Raw genomic sequence first — 17699 nt, forward strand, 5'->3', positions numbered from 1 at the left:
TCTAAACTCCAATGGTAATTCAACAGATTCAGCCAATTCATTTGCACCTACTAGAACATCATTAAAACCTTCCTCTCTATAAATTCTTAGCCATGATAATAGTTTTTCAAATGACTCCATGCCTTCATCAATGTCCTTTGTTTCACCTTGTAGTTGATTGCTTACATAGTTAACTTTAAAAAGTACTTCATACCAAAATATCAAAGAAACTAAAAATTTGTAGTCTTTTAGCTGGTTTGCTAAAGATTCAGCTTCTGCTTTTACCTTGGGCTCATCTGTTATCTCTGATATTTCCACAAGTGCATCATATACTTCTCCAACCTGATAACGAATAGCTTTAACACTATCAATCCGACACTCCCACCTTGTATTGCTCAAGGGTTTAACTGATAACCCGGGTACATGTTTTTTAAAAACTGCCCACCTTTTTGTTGATGCTGAGAACAATATGTAGATCGTTTGCAGAATCCCAAAAAATGTTATGGCATCTGGACAACTCTTGGCTACATCTCCGAGTAAAAGGTTATAATTGTGACATGCACAGGGTACAAAAGATGCTCTTGAATTATCCTTCAACAGTCGTTCTTGTACTCCAGATGTGTGACCTTTCATGTTGCTACCGTTGTCATAGCCTTGGCCTCGATTGTCTTGCACTTCTAAATTTAATTCCTTCAGTGTGTTTAATAATGTTTTATATAAATCTTCTCCTGTGCTACTTTCAACGTATAAACTTTATGAAATGTTCATAAACACCCGAAGGAGCCAAATTACCATCAGACACATCCCCGATCGTTAGAGACATTTGTTCTTGGTGACTCATATCAGGTGTGCAGTCTAAAATAATGCCGTAGTACTTAGCTGCTTTTACACGTTTCAGTATTTCATTCAAAACAGCTGTAGCCATGATGTTTAGTAGTTCATTCTGAGTATTTTTTCCTAAATAGTGATTATGAATTTTGTGGGTTTTGATTTTTCGCAAATGTGTATCAAGAACAGGGTCAAACTTTCCAAGCAGCTCCACAAGACCTAAAAAGTTTCCATTGTGCACACTCTCATTAACAACATTTTCTTTTGTTCCTCTAAATGCTAAATTTCTCTCAGCAAGAAACTGCACTATTGCTACTAACCTTTTGAATACTTGCTGCCAGTGCTTTGCATGTTCATTGACGATTTTTTCAAGCTCTTTGTCAATTGTCTGTCCACTACAAAGTCTTTGGTGTAACTCCCCGAAACTCCATGTGGCTTTCAAATGGTTCTTTGAATGTTCATGCTCACATAACCTTGTATGAAGATTACACCAGTTGTTGAATCCACTTGTTGATAATGTACTGGTTGTGTTCTTACTAAAAAGTTTGCAATAAAAGCAATAAATTCTATCAGCAGACTGAGAGTGTATAATCCAAGGTCTTTCAACACTCTCACCATTTGGAAGTGTCCTCTTACAGTGAAACCTTGAAAAACACAATCCCTTTTCATTTCTTGGAAAGCTGATCACTGGAACATTAGGAGGACCTTTCATTGTTAAATAATCTCTTACATTTTTATTTATATCTGCTGGCCAACTGGTTGGGTCATCATACATGTTAATTACAACTGTACTCATGCATGATGTTTGGTCTTGTTTTTCTCCGGTCATAAGTAAGCTTTCTGCTTTGGCACTGTCTTCTGGTGCATTGAGATCGTCTTCAATTTGATTCACAGCTGCGTCATCCTTTTCTAATTTGTTATCAATGTCATCATTGTATTTATCAACTGTAATTGGACTCAAAGCCATATCGTAATTTTCTGAATAGTTTTTGTTTTCTTCATCCTCAATATATGGGCGCTTCAAAGATGGAGTGACAAGGAATTTTTTGATAACACCTCTATGTTTTTCATTTTCAGCTACCTTAGCCTTGACCAGTGCTCGTTTCTGGTTGCCACTTAAATATTGACGCCCTTTGTCTCGATCTCTGCTTGTGCTTGCCATGATGTAAGGCCTTTTTATATTATCTTTTTTAGAAAAGACAAACAATGACAATAATCTGAAATTTAAAAAAATTGTATTAACAAGAAGGAAGGAAAAAAGAAGAAGAAGGGGAAAGAAGGAAGCAAGTTTGAATGATGAAAGAAGGAAAGAACTTCAATATTAAAAAAAGTTATAAGAACTATTTTACCAAAATTTCAAAGTTTTGAGAAATCGCCTTGTAAAGATTTTGTACACATTTACTGTAATAAATTCTAAAGTATTATGCCGAAATACTTGAAAATTGCTGTGATTATACAAAATCTTATAAGGAAACCACTGTTATTTGGTCTTCGGAGTTGCACTAGGCTATGTTTACATTCATTACAAACATTCATTACAAACAGGTGATTCCTAGCCAAACCTACCTCTAGATACATTTTGAGTCATCTAGCGAAACGAAACCAAACCAAACCAAACCTAACCTGCGATTGCACTTTTCATAATATAACATTAATTTAGGCCACATGTCGCGGATCTACTTACCCGGGCGGAATGATTTGGCGGCGCCGGGCTGAAGGATTTGCCGACGGTAATGCGGTGCGTTCCCCAAAAGTAAAAACTACCCTATATAAGTATCCATGGAACACGAAAAATAATCATTATATTCAGAATCAGCTATTCCACCAACAAGCCATTTTTGGAATAAAAATTTCTCATTCTTCATTTCACGTTTTCAGTAGTGGTTTATTCCTCTTAGAATACAGAAAAGGCTTCAAACGGTAACTCTGTCGCCGCTGGCGCGGGGCCCCCTTAAGGTGCGGGGCCCAATTTGATAAAATTGGTCAAATAGGCTTAAAACCGGCCCTGCTCCCAAATAATCCTCCTTCATAGAGAGCCCCTTCAGGGTAGGCGATGACTTGCTTTCATTTTAGTTTTGAGGGGTGGTAGCTAAAACAATCCGTTTAGTGGGTGGCTGTTGCACACAGTTACCATGTCGTCGTGACAAAGTGAAGACTTGGCCCAGTAGCAAGGATGTTCAAGATGATTGGAGGTCAGGCCAAACTCAGCATGCACTTAGGGAATATAGATATATGTGGAAACGCAGACAAACAAGCAAACAGACCACTGGAAATCAGGATTGAATTTGGATTTATGAAGCTGTGAGGCAGTGGCTTTACCAACTGCTATATTGTGCCATCTTGGTTTATGTCTTTTGTCTTTCTGCTTGCAAACTGCTTGTCATTGAAATGACATCATGTTTTGAAGAATTACAGTAGGGTAAAGATAGATATCTTTGAAGCAGAATGCTGCATGTCTCTGTTGTTGTGTTTCATTTGTAGATCCTATATGGAATCTCTCAGACCATAGTGTGAACGTCAGACTCTGAAGTTAGCTCTATAACTGGGTCGGCAGATATGCCAAATAGGCGGCTCCAATTTTAGAGATACAACTGCAATTTAAATGAGTCAATGCGCTGTTGTTTAAATATTCCCTTGAATCATAAAAACTTTTTTTAAAGTTTCCTGAAGTCATTTTCCAGTTCCAAAATATCCCCTTTCTTTTGAGGCGGTAACTACAAAAATTGATGGAGGCATGGAAGTAGATGTTGTTTTCCTTCAGCCTAATGTCCATACTGACCAAAGTGGCAATCTAAGCTAGTCCCATTTGTATTTAACCCGTATCTCTCTAAACCTTTCCAATCCACCTACCTGTCCAAATGTTTTTTTTACAAGTTGTTATGGTATATGATTCGACCACTTCCTCTAGCATCTAATTTCAAACAGTGTGTTCCTCTGTGTGAAAAAGTTGCCCCTCGGGTTCTTATTAAATCTTTTCGTCTTACGTGTGCAGTCAGCCTAACTATGCACGTCTTGATTTTATCCACCTCTACAAGATCATCCCTCTGTCTCCTACAGTCAAAGGAAGACTGATTAGTACAGGTGTCAGGGCTTATGGAGAGAAGGCAGGAAAATGGGGTTATGAAGGAGAGATAGATCAGCCACGATTGAATGGCGGAGTAGGCTTGATGGGCCGAATGGCCTAATTCTGCTCCTTATGAATAAAGTCATAGCCTGCCCAAGCTCTTTCAATAGTTGATCCCCTTGAGTCATGGCAAAATCTTTGTAAATCTTTTTGCACTGTTTCCAGCTTAATGGCACCTTTCATATAGCAAGGTGACCAAAACTGAACACAATATTCCAAATGCGACCTCACCAATATCTTGTGCAATTGTAATGTCCCAAATGATTTCCCAATTGATACATTCAATACCTGTTCTGATGAAGGCTGGCATCCCAATAGTCTTCTTCACCAACCATTTGTTAAGCATTCTCAAGAAACTGGCCCTTCATTGGACTTCTGGGAGCAAGGTAGGTAGGTAGGGGTGTGGGTGCGGGGGGGGGTGGGGGGTGTGTGTGGGGGTAGGTGTGGCGGTGTGGGTGCGTGGGTGGGGTGTGGTTGGGTGTGGGTTGTGGTGTGTGTGGGGTGGTGTGTGGGGGTGGGTGTGTGTGTGGGTGTGTGTGTGTGTGTGTTCGTGTGTAGGTGTGGGTGTGTGCGTGTGTGGGTGTGTGTGGGTGGGTGTGTGTGTGTGTGTGTGTGTGTGTCTGCCTGTCTGGCTTTCACATCTTCTTGAAAAAACGACGTGCTAACGGTAAAATGTTCACATATTCCGATCGAGATTTATCCCCTGGAGTCCGAAATCGCCTTACATGAAAATTCTGTGGTTTATTTATTCTCCCCCCCTCTCTCTCCCCCCTCTCTATCTCCCCCCCCCCCCTCTCCTCTCCCCCCCCTCCTCTCTCCCTCTCTCTATCCGCAGGGTTTAGTACTGAAACCTTTGTCGTTTTACATGTAAATGACTTGGATGAAAACATAGATGAGCTGATTATTATTAGTTTGTACACAACAGAAAGATTGATCGAGTTGTGAATAGTGGAGGAAGAGTATTTTATGAAAATGTTCACGATTCTGATAAAAAAAGAGAAAAAATAAACCGGGTCTCTTCGCTGGTGATGTCACAATGGCTCTGCTTGCTGCCATCTTGCTCACACAGCAAGTGACGTAACCTCCCCCCCCCCCCCCCCCCCCCCCCCCCCCCCCCCCGTTATTCAAAAGCTGACTACTGCGGCGGCCCAACGCACGGTCCTTTGGTCGACGCTCACACGCTCGCGCCTCGGGTCCGGTCCACGGTTCGGCTCGGGTTCTCGGTTTGGTTCGTGTCGGGTCCTCGGCTCGGCCAGGCCTCCCCCCCCCCCCCCCTCTCTCCCTCCCACCCCCCCCCCCCCCCTCTCTCTCTCCCCCCTCTCCCCTCCCCCCCCTCTCCCCCCTCCCCCCCTCTCCCCCACCCCTCTTCCCCCCCTTGTCCACCGTTGTGGCCAGATGTGTTGTAAGAACCTGTGAGCTAAGGAGCTATTTTCAGAATAAAATAAGTAACAAAACTTAGTTGTCATTCTTGCGACCACCAAAATATATTTATTTAAACTGGGATTTAAAACCTGCATTATTTCATACAAGAGTTCAACAGAAAATCTTTTATTTCACTTCAAAAAAAATTACAGTAGAAATAGAATATCTAAGGTGCAAGGAATTACTTCATAAAACCAGGGCCAGAGATGCTATAATTATAGTGGAGTGAACACATGCACTTGCAGCATTAACACTAATCGACTTGTTGGTGAAGAATAAATTCCCAACAGGTCTCCTCAGTGTCAGCTCTCAGGTTTGCAATGACGGATGTGATGAAGTGTGCATATCTAGTTGTGATTTTCCACACTCCACATAGAGCATTTGCCAGATGCAAGTTTGCAACTTCCACAAGGATCATTAAAAAGGGACCAGTAGTCCCATTTCGATGGCTTCTTTCATGTGCTCTGTCGGTGATCCTGGTCAAGAAGCACATAGGTCTCTCCCACCAGGATCATAAGCACTCATATTCACAGCCACCCTCACTTTCATGCAATATCTCACCCACGGCAGAAACGCAAACTCACAAGCACTGACATTTATTCTTCGGTTGTCATTAATCTTATGGGAGTGTGGCAGAGAATGAGGTTGAGTGGAGAGTAAGGGTACTTAGGAAGGGGTGTGAAGGGTGGGGGGGGGGGGGGGGGGGGGGGGGGTTGATGGGGGAATAATTTCTTAGGAATTATCTACCTACAGCTGCCTCTCCAAGTTACACACTACCAGACTTGTAAACCGTACTTTCAGCATTGCCGGGTTTTAATCATGGTGTTCCTTCCCCAACAAGACTGAGGGAGTAACGTCACCAGTTATGAAATCATGGCAGATCATTGACAGGGGAGGTATAGTATAGTATAGTAGTATAGCATATCTTTATTGTCATTTTCCTGAGCACTCACATACCCAGAGGAAACATAAAAACGTTGCTCAACCAGTGTCCATTCAGTGTGCAGTCAAAAATAAATAGAAATAAAAATACATATATCATGAACAAATTAAAAACTCTACTAAATATCAACAGGCGTTCCGATCGGCAGCGGCACGACAGTGGCTCTGCTGTAGTGTGTCCAGGTAGGTGGTTGATGCGCGATACTTTGGCAGGGGGCAAAGTCCGTTTATCAGTCTTATAGCCTGCGGGAAGAAGCTGAGGAGCATCCTGCTGGTTTTGCAGCTAATGCTCCTGTACCTCTTCCCAGATGGCAGAATGGAGAATATGTGATGCGATGGGTGGTGGGGGTCTTTGATGATGGAGATGGCTCTGCTGATACATCTCTTCCTGTATATGTCCAGCAGGAAAGGGAGTGGAGCACCAATAATCCTGCTGGCGGTCTTCACAATCCTGTCTAGTTGGTGCCGTTCGTACACCTTGCAGCTCCCGAACCAGGAAGTGATGCCGTAGGTTAATGTGCTCCCCCTATAAAATGTTTGTAGGTGTGTAGTGGGGAGACCTGCTTTCCGTAGTCTTTGGAGAGGGTGTAGTCGCTGCTGCTCATCCTACACACAAACGTGCATGCGCACAAGCGCACACACACACACACACACACACACACACACACACACACACACACACACACACACACACACACACACACACACACACACACACACACACACACACACACACACACACACACACACACACACACACACAGAGTTTTATAATTATAGAGATATGGTTGATCAACATAAATAGATTAAAATCTTTAATCATTATTATATGCATTTTCCACAAAGAGTTGTACGTTAAAACAATCTGGAGCTTCTGAAGACAACATTATCTTTAATATATTATATTTTTGAAACTTCGTAATTTCTTGGAATAGTATCATAATGCCAGGTTCCTTTCCTCTCCTCTCACCAATCCCTCTGGGACTAATTATGAAGTATAAAACTTGCCAAAAGAATCACCATCTAGATTTCCTCTCCTCCTTCTGTGAGAAGTTATCTGACCTCCAGCGAGCATTGTAGTGTAGTTTAAAACTTCAAATTTGTGATTTTTTGAGTTTAGATTGCTATATTTTGTATTGCATTTTCAATACACCGCATATTTGATGTTTCATGTTAAATGCAGATTTGTTTTGTGCTCCGTGGGTAAATAATCTCAGAATAGGTGAATTTGCAGTTTTTAAATAAACGTTTGGCATTATTTCAGAATTAAAAAATAGCAAACTTGACTTTGTCACCATTGCTATTTGGCCAGATATGGCCAGATTGGCCAGATCAGTGCTTTAAAAAATCAGTAAAAACATAATTTGCCATAGATTGAATTGAATCATTTAACTGAATGTTCATCAACCAATCAAACATTTGAGATATAGTGCCAGGCATCTTTACTGCTACATAAGCAGCGAACAATTTTGGTGTCTTGTCTGAAGAGGTAAATCCTCTGACAGTTCCTTTAAAATATAGAACACAGAACAGTACAACACAGGAACAGGTTCTTCAGCCCACAATGCTTGTACCGACCACATGCCAAATTAAATAGTCCCATCGCCTTGCCAATGATCCCTATTCCTCCATTCCCTGCTTATTGATAAGCCTATCAAATTACCCTTAAACATTACCATCACACTTGCTTCCACTATGCCCAGGCAGTGAGATCTAGGCACCTAATACTTTTGTGGTAGAGGGCTGTTTCTCTAACTGAATATCTGTGACCAGTGATGTTCCGCAGGGATTAGTACTGAGACCTCTGGTGTTTTACATGTAAATGACAGATGAAAACATGGATGAGCTGATTATTAAGTTTGTACACAACACAAAGATTGATCGAGTTGTGAATAGTGAAGAAGAGTATCGATACAGTAGGATACAGTTCAGTGGGAGATATGGGGGAAGAAATGGTAAATGGAGCTTAATCCTGACAAGTGTGAGGAATTGCACTTTGGGAGGTCAAATGTACTGGAAAGTATATGATAAATAGCAGTACCCTCAGGAGAAATAATGCGCAGATAGATCTTGGAGTGTGAGTCCAGAGCTCCCTGAAAATGGCAACATAGGTAGATAATGTGATAAAGTATGGTATTCTTGCATTTATCGGTCATGGCATTTGGCATAAAAGTCAGAAAGTCATATTGCAGCTGTATAAAAATTTGGTTAGATTTTACTTCGGAGTCACGTGAGTGATTCCGTGAAGATCCCAGCCCAGTGCACAGGTGCGGCATTATCGCACAGCTGTGCAATGCGGCCAGCGGGAGTTGGCAGCTCCTGCATCCAAGGACGTGAGGTAAGTACTTACCTTAATCGGGCCTTGTGGTTTTTTGCTCCAGGGGGAGCAAAGCAGCAGAGGAAGCGGCCCCCGTTCGACTCCAGCGAAGGAGCCGACAGTGGAGGGGGAAAGGCGCAAACGGGACCGCACAGGCTGCGGACCGCTGCAGGGAGCTGCGCTGATGCCGGTCCGCTGAACAGCTGTTTGGTAACAGCAGCGGACCGGCGGGAAATTTAAAAACCCGACCGGCAGCCCTGCAGACTCCTGACAAGGAGAATCGCCGCCCGGGAACCGCTAGAATGCCGCCTGAAAAACGGCAGGCAGCCTCTACATACAGGTAAGACAAAAATCTTACCAAAATTACAGGTTCTATAGGAATCAACTTCCTCCAACACTGGAACAGGTTGGAGACAGCAAAAATAAGTATGTCTGTCTCCCCAAGCCAGAGGAGGTCATGGAGTTCAAAACCTCCAGGAAAAAAGGGGCACTGGCTGAATGCCAAGGGAGCTGACACTCCTACCCCAGTGCTATTGCACTAGCCATCTCCCTTGACGAGGGATTGATGCAACAGCGGAGTTTGAGCTATGCCTCCTCCAAATTATAGCACACCCTTTTGCTCCCTCTTTTAAGGCTAGCTAAGGAGGCCAGGGCTGGGCTGGCTTAAACGCTGGGCAGGCGGACGAGAACAGCAGTATGCCAGGGGAGCAGGATCAGGAAGAGCTACTGGGTGTCGTGGGCCACTACATGGCTCCTCCACGCGACCATCTTCCCAACAAAGCCCTGCAGGAGCAGGCCTTTCCAGAGGCAAATCCGCAGGCAGCTGGGTCAGCAGACTCGCAGACAAGAGCTAAAAGCAGCGAATTCTGAAGCTCCTAACAGAAGGGTCAAGATGTCACCGCCTTTGCTCGTTTTCCACGGATCATACTCACCTGGCAGGCGAGACGCCATGATCACCAAGGTGGTTCTCCCAGGATGAGACTATCCCGTTGCACTACCAGGGTGCTGACGCCTAAGATGTTCCCAAATTTGGGATACTCGACTGAACATTGGTGCATATAAGACCTGCCCGCAACCCCAAATATACGGGGCTATGCAAACCGCTGCTGCGGGAAGAGAGGCAGCTAAACCTGTGCGCCTCATGAGGGCAGGCCATGGAACGAGCAGGACATCGCATCCAACACCCAGCTGGCAGCACCCCTCGGCATCCACCAGCAATATCAAACAAGGACTGGTGAAAGCCTGGCGACCGCTTCACATTACCCCCAAAGTTCTTTTTAGACAGGGGCCCAGAGCGGAGCCGTGGGAAAATGCGCCGCCCCACCGACAGCACCAGCATACCAGCAAACTAGGCCTTCATGAAAAAACAATAAACATGGAGGTAGGTAGTCTGGTTCCTCCCAGTTTACACTAAATAAGGGTGTTCTACTAACTGCGGGGGGGGGGCATTTACACTTGTTGATAAAGCATGGGATGCTGTCACAAATAACTAAAATATACTCAACAGTATTAGTGGATAAAAACGAATTCAAATTGGGCATATTACCGCCAGTTCAGCAATGCGCCCAAAGGGCATTTTCTCCCTCTAAGAAAAGAGAAGTGAGAAGGTCAAGCTGAACTAGAAAGGCTCATTACTAAACGGATCATGGGAGTAAACATGAACCATTGGAATTTGTATCGAATATTCACCAAAACTACAAAAGATGGTGAATGTAGCATCATCATTGATCTAATATCACTAAATAAATCTGTTGAGTATATACACTTTAAGATGGAGACGGGTTTTTTGTCACTGCCAGACATCTGATCTCCAAAGGATACCTATGGGGAGCATTGATATGGAAGATGCTAACTATCTTATACCCATACACTAGGATCATTATAGATACCTAAAAAATTTTACCTGGATAATGGATATCCCGGTTAGGGCAACTATGGGAGCATAGAGCATTCCCTATGGTCTAACCTCAGCCCTAAACTATTATAAATATTTAAAAAATGGCCATGAAAATATTAAGAAAACAAGCATAATCATGGCATATATTGGATGATATCCTCATATTAGGGGAAACAAAGGAATTAGCTGTGGCAGCAGTTCTAGCTACAAAACAGCTCCCTAAAGCTCTGAGGTTTATCCCACGCCCAGATAAACCAGAATTGAAGCGTTAACTACCATGGATTATCTGGGCTTCAATAACAATTCCGTCCATATGACTGTTACTTTGCCAAGGTACTTGGGTCACTATAATCAAATCATGAATGTACCCACTGAAGCTATATCACAATTACGGTGGTGGGCAGACATATATTTGGCATAGTTTTCAGCCCTATTATCATCACCAATCCCAACTTGGTTATTAAAAACCGATGCCAGTACTTTAGGCTGGGGAGCAACTAAACTCCATATCCAGCACAGGTAACAGATGGACCAATTCACAAACATCGTTACTACACACACCGGGCATCAACTACTTGGGATTGGTGATCGCCTATTGGGCTAAAAAGCATATGCATTTCAAATGCAGCACGTACACATGTGGTTACGGATTGATAATACTATGGTGGTGGCTTATATCAACCATATGGGGAGCATAATAATCATTATTGTGCAACAAATTGGTCAAACAAATCTGGCAATGGTGTGTCAAAAGACATTTTAACTATCAGCTGCCTATGTCCTAGGAAGCTAGAACACAGTGGGAGACACCATGTCACGGGGTAAAATTTATGATAACATTGAATAGATGTCAAACCCAAGATATCTGCTAAAGGTATTAAGCAGTTTGAAAGCCAGATATCAATTTGGTTGCACAAGACGGAATCACCAGTAACCTATGTATGTGACTTAGGAACCAGATCAGAGGCAGCAGCGATAGATGCCTACACGCTGGAAGGGGGAATTTCTGCTTTGCCTTCCTCCCTTCTGCCTCATCAGTCGGGCACTTCGCAATACAGATGGGATCTGTCTCCGAGATATTGAACGTGCCCGACCGGCCTACACAGCCATGGTTCCCAGTTCATCACGACACGGTGGGCGAGTCACCTATGGATTTCCCTAGTGGACCATGGTTGCTGACTCAACCCAGTATCAGGCACAAGCCACCCATGCCAGAAAAACATCAAACTCCTGGGTGCAGGTTTTGAATAGACCTTACCAGGGACTGGGATTATCCAAAGGAACCATTACCACCATGTCGGCATCCCTGCGAACAGTCACCAAAAGCTAACATGGGTAAAATACTGCCACGACGCAGGGACAACATACCAAACTATTCAACCACTGACGTATTGGAGTTCCTGGAACATCTACACCATAACTAAAAGGTGAGTTACAGTGCCGTAAATACAGCATGGAGCGCCTTATCTGCTTATCTAAAACAGCATGACAGCAGAGCATGGGATCCCATCCACTGAAGGTAAACTTATGAAGGGCAACTATAATAATAAGCCCCAAAAACCCAGGTATACCCATGTATGGGATATTGGTGTGATATTGACATATCTCAGAGAATGGCACCAGCCAGATCCCTCAGCTTGCTCAATCTATGTTAAAAACGCTCATGCTTATGGCTCTCGTACACGCTCACAGAGTCCAGTCACTCCATAAAACTAGACTGGATAACATGGTGATTACCCCAGACGCATCACGTTCATATTCTAGGTCTGGTAAAAATCTAACTCGCCGGTATATGGGACTAGGCGAGATTATGAGTTCGGCACGGACTAGTAGGGTCGAGATCGCCTGTGTTTTCCGTGCTGTAATCGTTATATGGCTATATGGACCAGGAACGCCCAATTCACTGGTGGGATTCCGGGCCTACCCACCAGAGTCCAGGTTGAGTGTGGTGACCCATCTACTACAATATATAGACACAACCCACAATCTTAGAGGGAGAGGAAAGCCTATGGGTCAACCACAGAAACCCCAAGACGGGGTACGAGCCAAACCACTCCAAGGTGGCTCAAACAGGTACTGAAAGCTGCCGGAATAGATAATAATACATTTTAATCCCATTCCACTAGGGCAGCATTGATATCAGCGGCTGAACGAATGGACATCCCGGTTGACCACATTCTCAATACGGCAGAACGGTCAAGGGAACGACGTTCAGAACATTTTTTATTGTAAACCGTTGATAAACCTGATTTAATTGCAGAAAGAATATTACAAACTGCAATATTAATTTAAGCTCAGGGGAGCTCTTTATGTTGTTATTGTTAACAAATACCTTTCTGTTTCTTGTGAAAGCAGATCCACTGGTTGATTACGATAACACTTCCTCCCTCAAAAACTTCGGCAGTGAGTGAAATAAAAACTGTTACACGGTTTGAAATCACAGACCTTTGAAGTCTTCACGGAATCACTCACGTGACTCCGAAGTAAAATAGTAAGATTAAACGAGTACTTACCAGTATGAAGTTTGATCTGTATTTTATGAGGAGTTACGGTGAGGTATTACGTGCCCTCCGCTCCCACCCTCAATATATAGATCAAACTAATAAACTGATGTCTCATGATCTTTACTATCTTACTTCAAATATTGTGTCTATCCTGTGATTTCACACCGCTGCTTCGAAGTATGCCGCACCTGCGCACTGGGCTGGGATCTTCACGTAATACCTCACCGTAACGCCTCATAAAATACAGATCAAACTTCATACTGGTAAGTACTCGTTTAATCTTACTATTAAATGTAGTTCTGGTTGTGGCATTACAAGAATGATGTGGAGACTTTGGAAAGGATGTAGATGAAGTTAGACTTAGGTTAGAATTAGCTCTATGGGCTAAAGTAATCAAAGGACATGAGAAAAAAGCTGGTATGGGGTACTGATTTTACATGATCAGCCATGACCATATTGAATGGCAGTGCTGGCTCGAAGGGTCGAATGGCCTACCCCTGCACTTATTTTTCAATGTTTCTATGTTTCTGATTGTGGACAAGCTTTTCCCTTTGAGAATAGGGAAGATTCAATCAAGAGGACATGACTTCAGAATTAAGGGACAGAAGTTTAGGGGTAACATGAGCGGAAACTTCTTTACTCAGAGAGTGGTAGCGGTGTGGAATGAGCTTCCAGTGGAAGTGGTGGAGGCAGGTTCGTTGGTATCATTTAAAAATAAATTGGATAGGCATATGGCTGAGAAGGGAATGGAGGGTTATGGTATGAGTGCAGGCAGGTGGGACTAAGGGAAAAAACGTTGTGTCGGCACGGACTTGTAGGGCCGAGATGGCCTGTTTCCCTGCTGTAATTGTTAATTGGTTATATGGTTATATGAATGGTGGCGTAGATTTGATGGGCTGAATGGCCTAATTCTGGTCCTATCACTTATGATCTAAACTGGGCCACCTGAAGGAAACCCCCATGGTCACACAGAGAATGTGCAAACTCCATACCAGCGAGGACAAGAATGAATCCTGTGCTCTGGCACTGTGCGGCAGCAGCTCTACCACGTGTGCCATTGTGTTGCCTGGTTCAATTTGTGTTTTACTGTCAATAGACAATAGTCAATAGACAATTGACAATAGGTGCAGGAGTAGGCCATTCGGACCTTCGAGCCAGCACCGCCATTCAATGTGATCATGGCTGATCATCCCAAATAAGTACCCCGTTCCTGCCTTCTCCCCATATCCCCATACTCTGCTATTTTTAAGAGTCCTATCTAGCTCTCTCTTGAAAGCATCCAGAGAACCTGCCTCTACTGCCCTCTGAGGCAGAGAATTCCACACTCATCACTCTCTGTGAGAATAAGTGTTTCCTCATCTCTGTTCTAAATGGCTTACTCCTTATTCTTAAACATCGGGAACATGTTTCCTGCCTCTAGCATGTCCAAGCCCCTAACACTCTTGTCCAAGCCTTTAACAATCCCTAAAAAAGCCCTTAACTGTCATTAAGAATGTACCTACATTGAGTGCCCAACCCAAAGAACGATCATTTATCACAGCTGATTTACATGAGTGTCTTCACTCATTCTTCTACATATAAGCCTACAAGAATAATCTTCTCATCTTTTCTGGTTAATATGTTTATTTAATTTCCCCTTAAATCATCCATTCTTAAACCTCAACAAATCTCGGTGGTGGCGAGCTCCACATTTTCAGCATTTTAAGTACCGACACGATTTGTTTGTTTTGATCTCCTCCCTCAAACACTTTCCTTGCAATAGCTTTCGCACAATCTTAAATGACTCTCTCAGATCCCTCCTTGACATTGTTTCATTTAACTTTTTCCAGCATTTCAGCAAATAAATGACGAGAGTTTCAGAAGAATAATCTGATCCCAGGCTTCTATAAAAGAAGACACTGCGGGGGGATTGGGTGCAGTTGTAGGCTCAACATGTTGATGTTCCATTACAGATTGTGGGTATGAATGTAGACAGATCAAAAGGGAGAGAGATACCTCTCAGTAGGGATAAACCCCAATTGTTTAGTCTTCATTCTGTTTCATATCGACATGGACAGACATTAGAATGACTACCATCCGTATAACCCAACAGTATGAACATTGAATTCTACAATTTAATGTAACTACAAAACCCTTCCCCTCTCCCTTCCCCAGAGGACCAGGCCAGAGGATCTGGGGTGACAGAGGAACTGAAGGAAATCCACATTAGGCAGGAAATGGATAGACTGATGGGACTGAAGGTTGATAAATCCCCAGGGCCTGATGGTCTGCATCCCAGGATACTTAAGGAAGTGGCTCTAGAAACTGCGGATGCATTTGTGATAATTTTCCAATGTTCTATAGACTCAGGATCAGTTCCTGTGGATTGGAGGGTAGCTAATGTTATCCCACTTTTTATGAAAGGCGGGAGAGAGAAAACGGAGAATTATGGACCAGTTAGCCTGACATCGGGGGTGGGGAAGATGCTGGTCAATTATAAAAGATGAAATAGCGGCACATTTGGATAGCAGTAACAGGATCGGTCCAAGTCAGCACGGATTTCCAAAGGGGAAATCATGCTTGACTAATCTTCTGGAATTTTTTGAAGATGTAACTCGGAAAATGGACAAGGGAGAGCCAGTGGATGTAGTGTACCTGGACTTTCAGAAAGCATTTGATAAGGTCCCACATAGGAGATTAGTGGGCAAAATTAGGGCACATAGTGTTGGGGGTAGAGTGCTGACATGGATAGAGAAGTGGTTGGCAGCCAGGAAACAAAGAGTAGGGATTAACGGGTCCCTTTCAGGATGGCAGGCAGTGACTAGTGGGGTACCGCAAGGCTCGGTGCTGGGACCGCAGCTGTTTACAATATACATCAATGATTTGGATGAATGGATTCAAAGTAACATTAGCAAATTTGCAGATGACACAAAGCTGGGTGGCAGTGTGAACTGAGAGGAGGATGCTATGAGAATGCAGGGTGACTTGGACTGGTTGGGGGAGTGGGCAGATGCATGGCAGATGAAGTTTAATGCGGATAAATGTGAGGTTATCCACTTTGATGGCAAAAGCAGGATGGCAGATTACTATCTAAATGGCGTCAAGTTGGGAAAAGGAGAAGTACAACGGGATCTGGTTATGAAAGTAAGCATGCAGGTACAGCACGCAGTGAAGAAAGCGAATGGCATGTTGACCTTTATAACAAGAGGAACTGAATATAGGAGCAAAGAGGTCCTTCTGCAGTTGTACAGAGCCCTAGTGAGACCACACCTGGTGTATTGTGTGCAGTTTTGGTCCCCTAATTTGAGGAAGGACATTCTTGCTATTGAGGGAGTGCAGTGCAGGTTTACAAGGTTAATTTTCGGGATGGTGGAACTGTCATATGCTGAGAGAATGGAGCAGCTGGGCTTCTACACTCTGGAGTTTAGAAGGATGAGAGGGTATCTTATTGAAACATATAAGATTGTTAAGGGCTTGAACACGCTAGAGGCAGGAAACATGTTCCCGATGTTGGGGGAGTCCAGAACCAGGGGTCGCAGTTTAAGAATAAGGAGTAAGCCATTTAGAACGGAGACAGGGAAACACTTTTTTTCACAGAGAGTGGTAAGTCTGTGGAATTCTCTGCATCAGAGGGCGGTGGAGGCAGGTTCTCTGGATGCTTTCAAGAGAGAGCTAGATAGGGCTCTTAAAAATAGCAGAGTCAGGGGATATGGGGAGAAGGCAGGAACGGGGTACTGATTGGGGATGATCAGCCATGATCACATTGAATGGCGGTGCTGGCTCGAAGGGCCAAATGGCCTACTCCTGCACCTATTGTCTATTGTCTATTGATTAAAAGTAACATTTTCTATTGTCTCTCCCATTCCTCCCCCACCACTAACCCCCGACTTCCCTGTGCCCCACGTGGACTTAAGATGTTTATTATTATTATTATTATTATTATTATTATTATTATTATTATTATTATTATTATTATTATTATTATTAAACTTTATTTCTGACAAGGGACAACATTACATAAAATACATTGCATATAAAAACACAATAAATACATATAAAATCTTAGTATATCACTTGTAAAAGCATCATCAATTATATACAAAACACAATACATGATTTAAAATCTAGAATAAAAAAGAAAGATCAGTGTCCTACAACAAAACAGCGATACCAGTGTCTCCACAACTGGGATTCGTAGCGTGTAGTGCTAAACCTTATGTTTGACAAGGCCACGATAATCACATTTTTAGAGTCATTTATCCTGCTAATGAATTTATATATATATGATTTCTTAGGATAGCTTCTAAAGTACTGACTCCTGCAGCTGATAATTGCTCATTTCTAAGCTTCACCCCAATCTAGTTTCAGTAAAAACACTGAATCAAATACTTGAAATAACTAAATGTTGTTTATAACTAAAAGCAGGTCACAAATCAAACACTGTACCAATCCCACCGCAGGTTCGATCCTCGCGTCTGCCTGTTCAAGCCCTCTAGGCCCAGCTCAGACAGAGGCACTCCAGACGTTCACGCAGTCCCATGCGCTCTTCCGGAAAATCGACGCTGAGCCTCGTGATCACGGACTTTTATATGTCCCGGTGACAGTTAGGAATGACACATAAAACATTAATAATAACAGTTTAAACATGTGAATTAAATAAAATACCAGAGCAAAAGGAGGCTACAGAATTTTGGTTATTGAGTAGAG

At 43.1% G+C, this 17699-nt stretch overlaps 1 protein-coding gene across 1 annotated transcript; it reads right to left on the reverse strand.

The window, feature by feature from the left end:
- Positions 1 to 718: 718 nt before the first annotated feature.
- LOC129705787 (zinc finger MYM-type protein 5-like) lies at positions 719 to 2812 on the reverse strand. The gene is made up of 2 exons (XM_055649593.1): positions 2492 to 2812; positions 719 to 2024 (listed from the first exon to the last, which is right to left on the reverse strand). The coding sequence occupies exon 2, from the start codon at positions 1967 to 1969 to the stop codon at positions 719 to 721; it is 1251 nt and encodes a 416-aa protein (XP_055505568.1). The 5' UTR covers positions 1970 to 2024; positions 2492 to 2812.
- Between the last annotated feature and the right edge of the window lie 14887 nt (positions 2813 to 17699).

Source organism: Leucoraja erinacea, chromosome 2 (assembly GCF_028641065.1).
Source record: "Leucoraja erinacea ecotype New England chromosome 2, Leri_hhj_1, whole genome shotgun sequence".
Classification (NCBI taxonomy): Eukaryota; Metazoa; Chordata; class Chondrichthyes; order Rajiformes; family Rajidae; genus Leucoraja; species Leucoraja erinaceus.

Coding starts and splice junctions, on each gene's coding strand:
- LOC129705787 (XM_055649593.1), bottom strand. CDS start 1,969: ATGGCAAGCACAAGCAGAGATCGAGACAAAGGGCGTCAATATTTAAGT.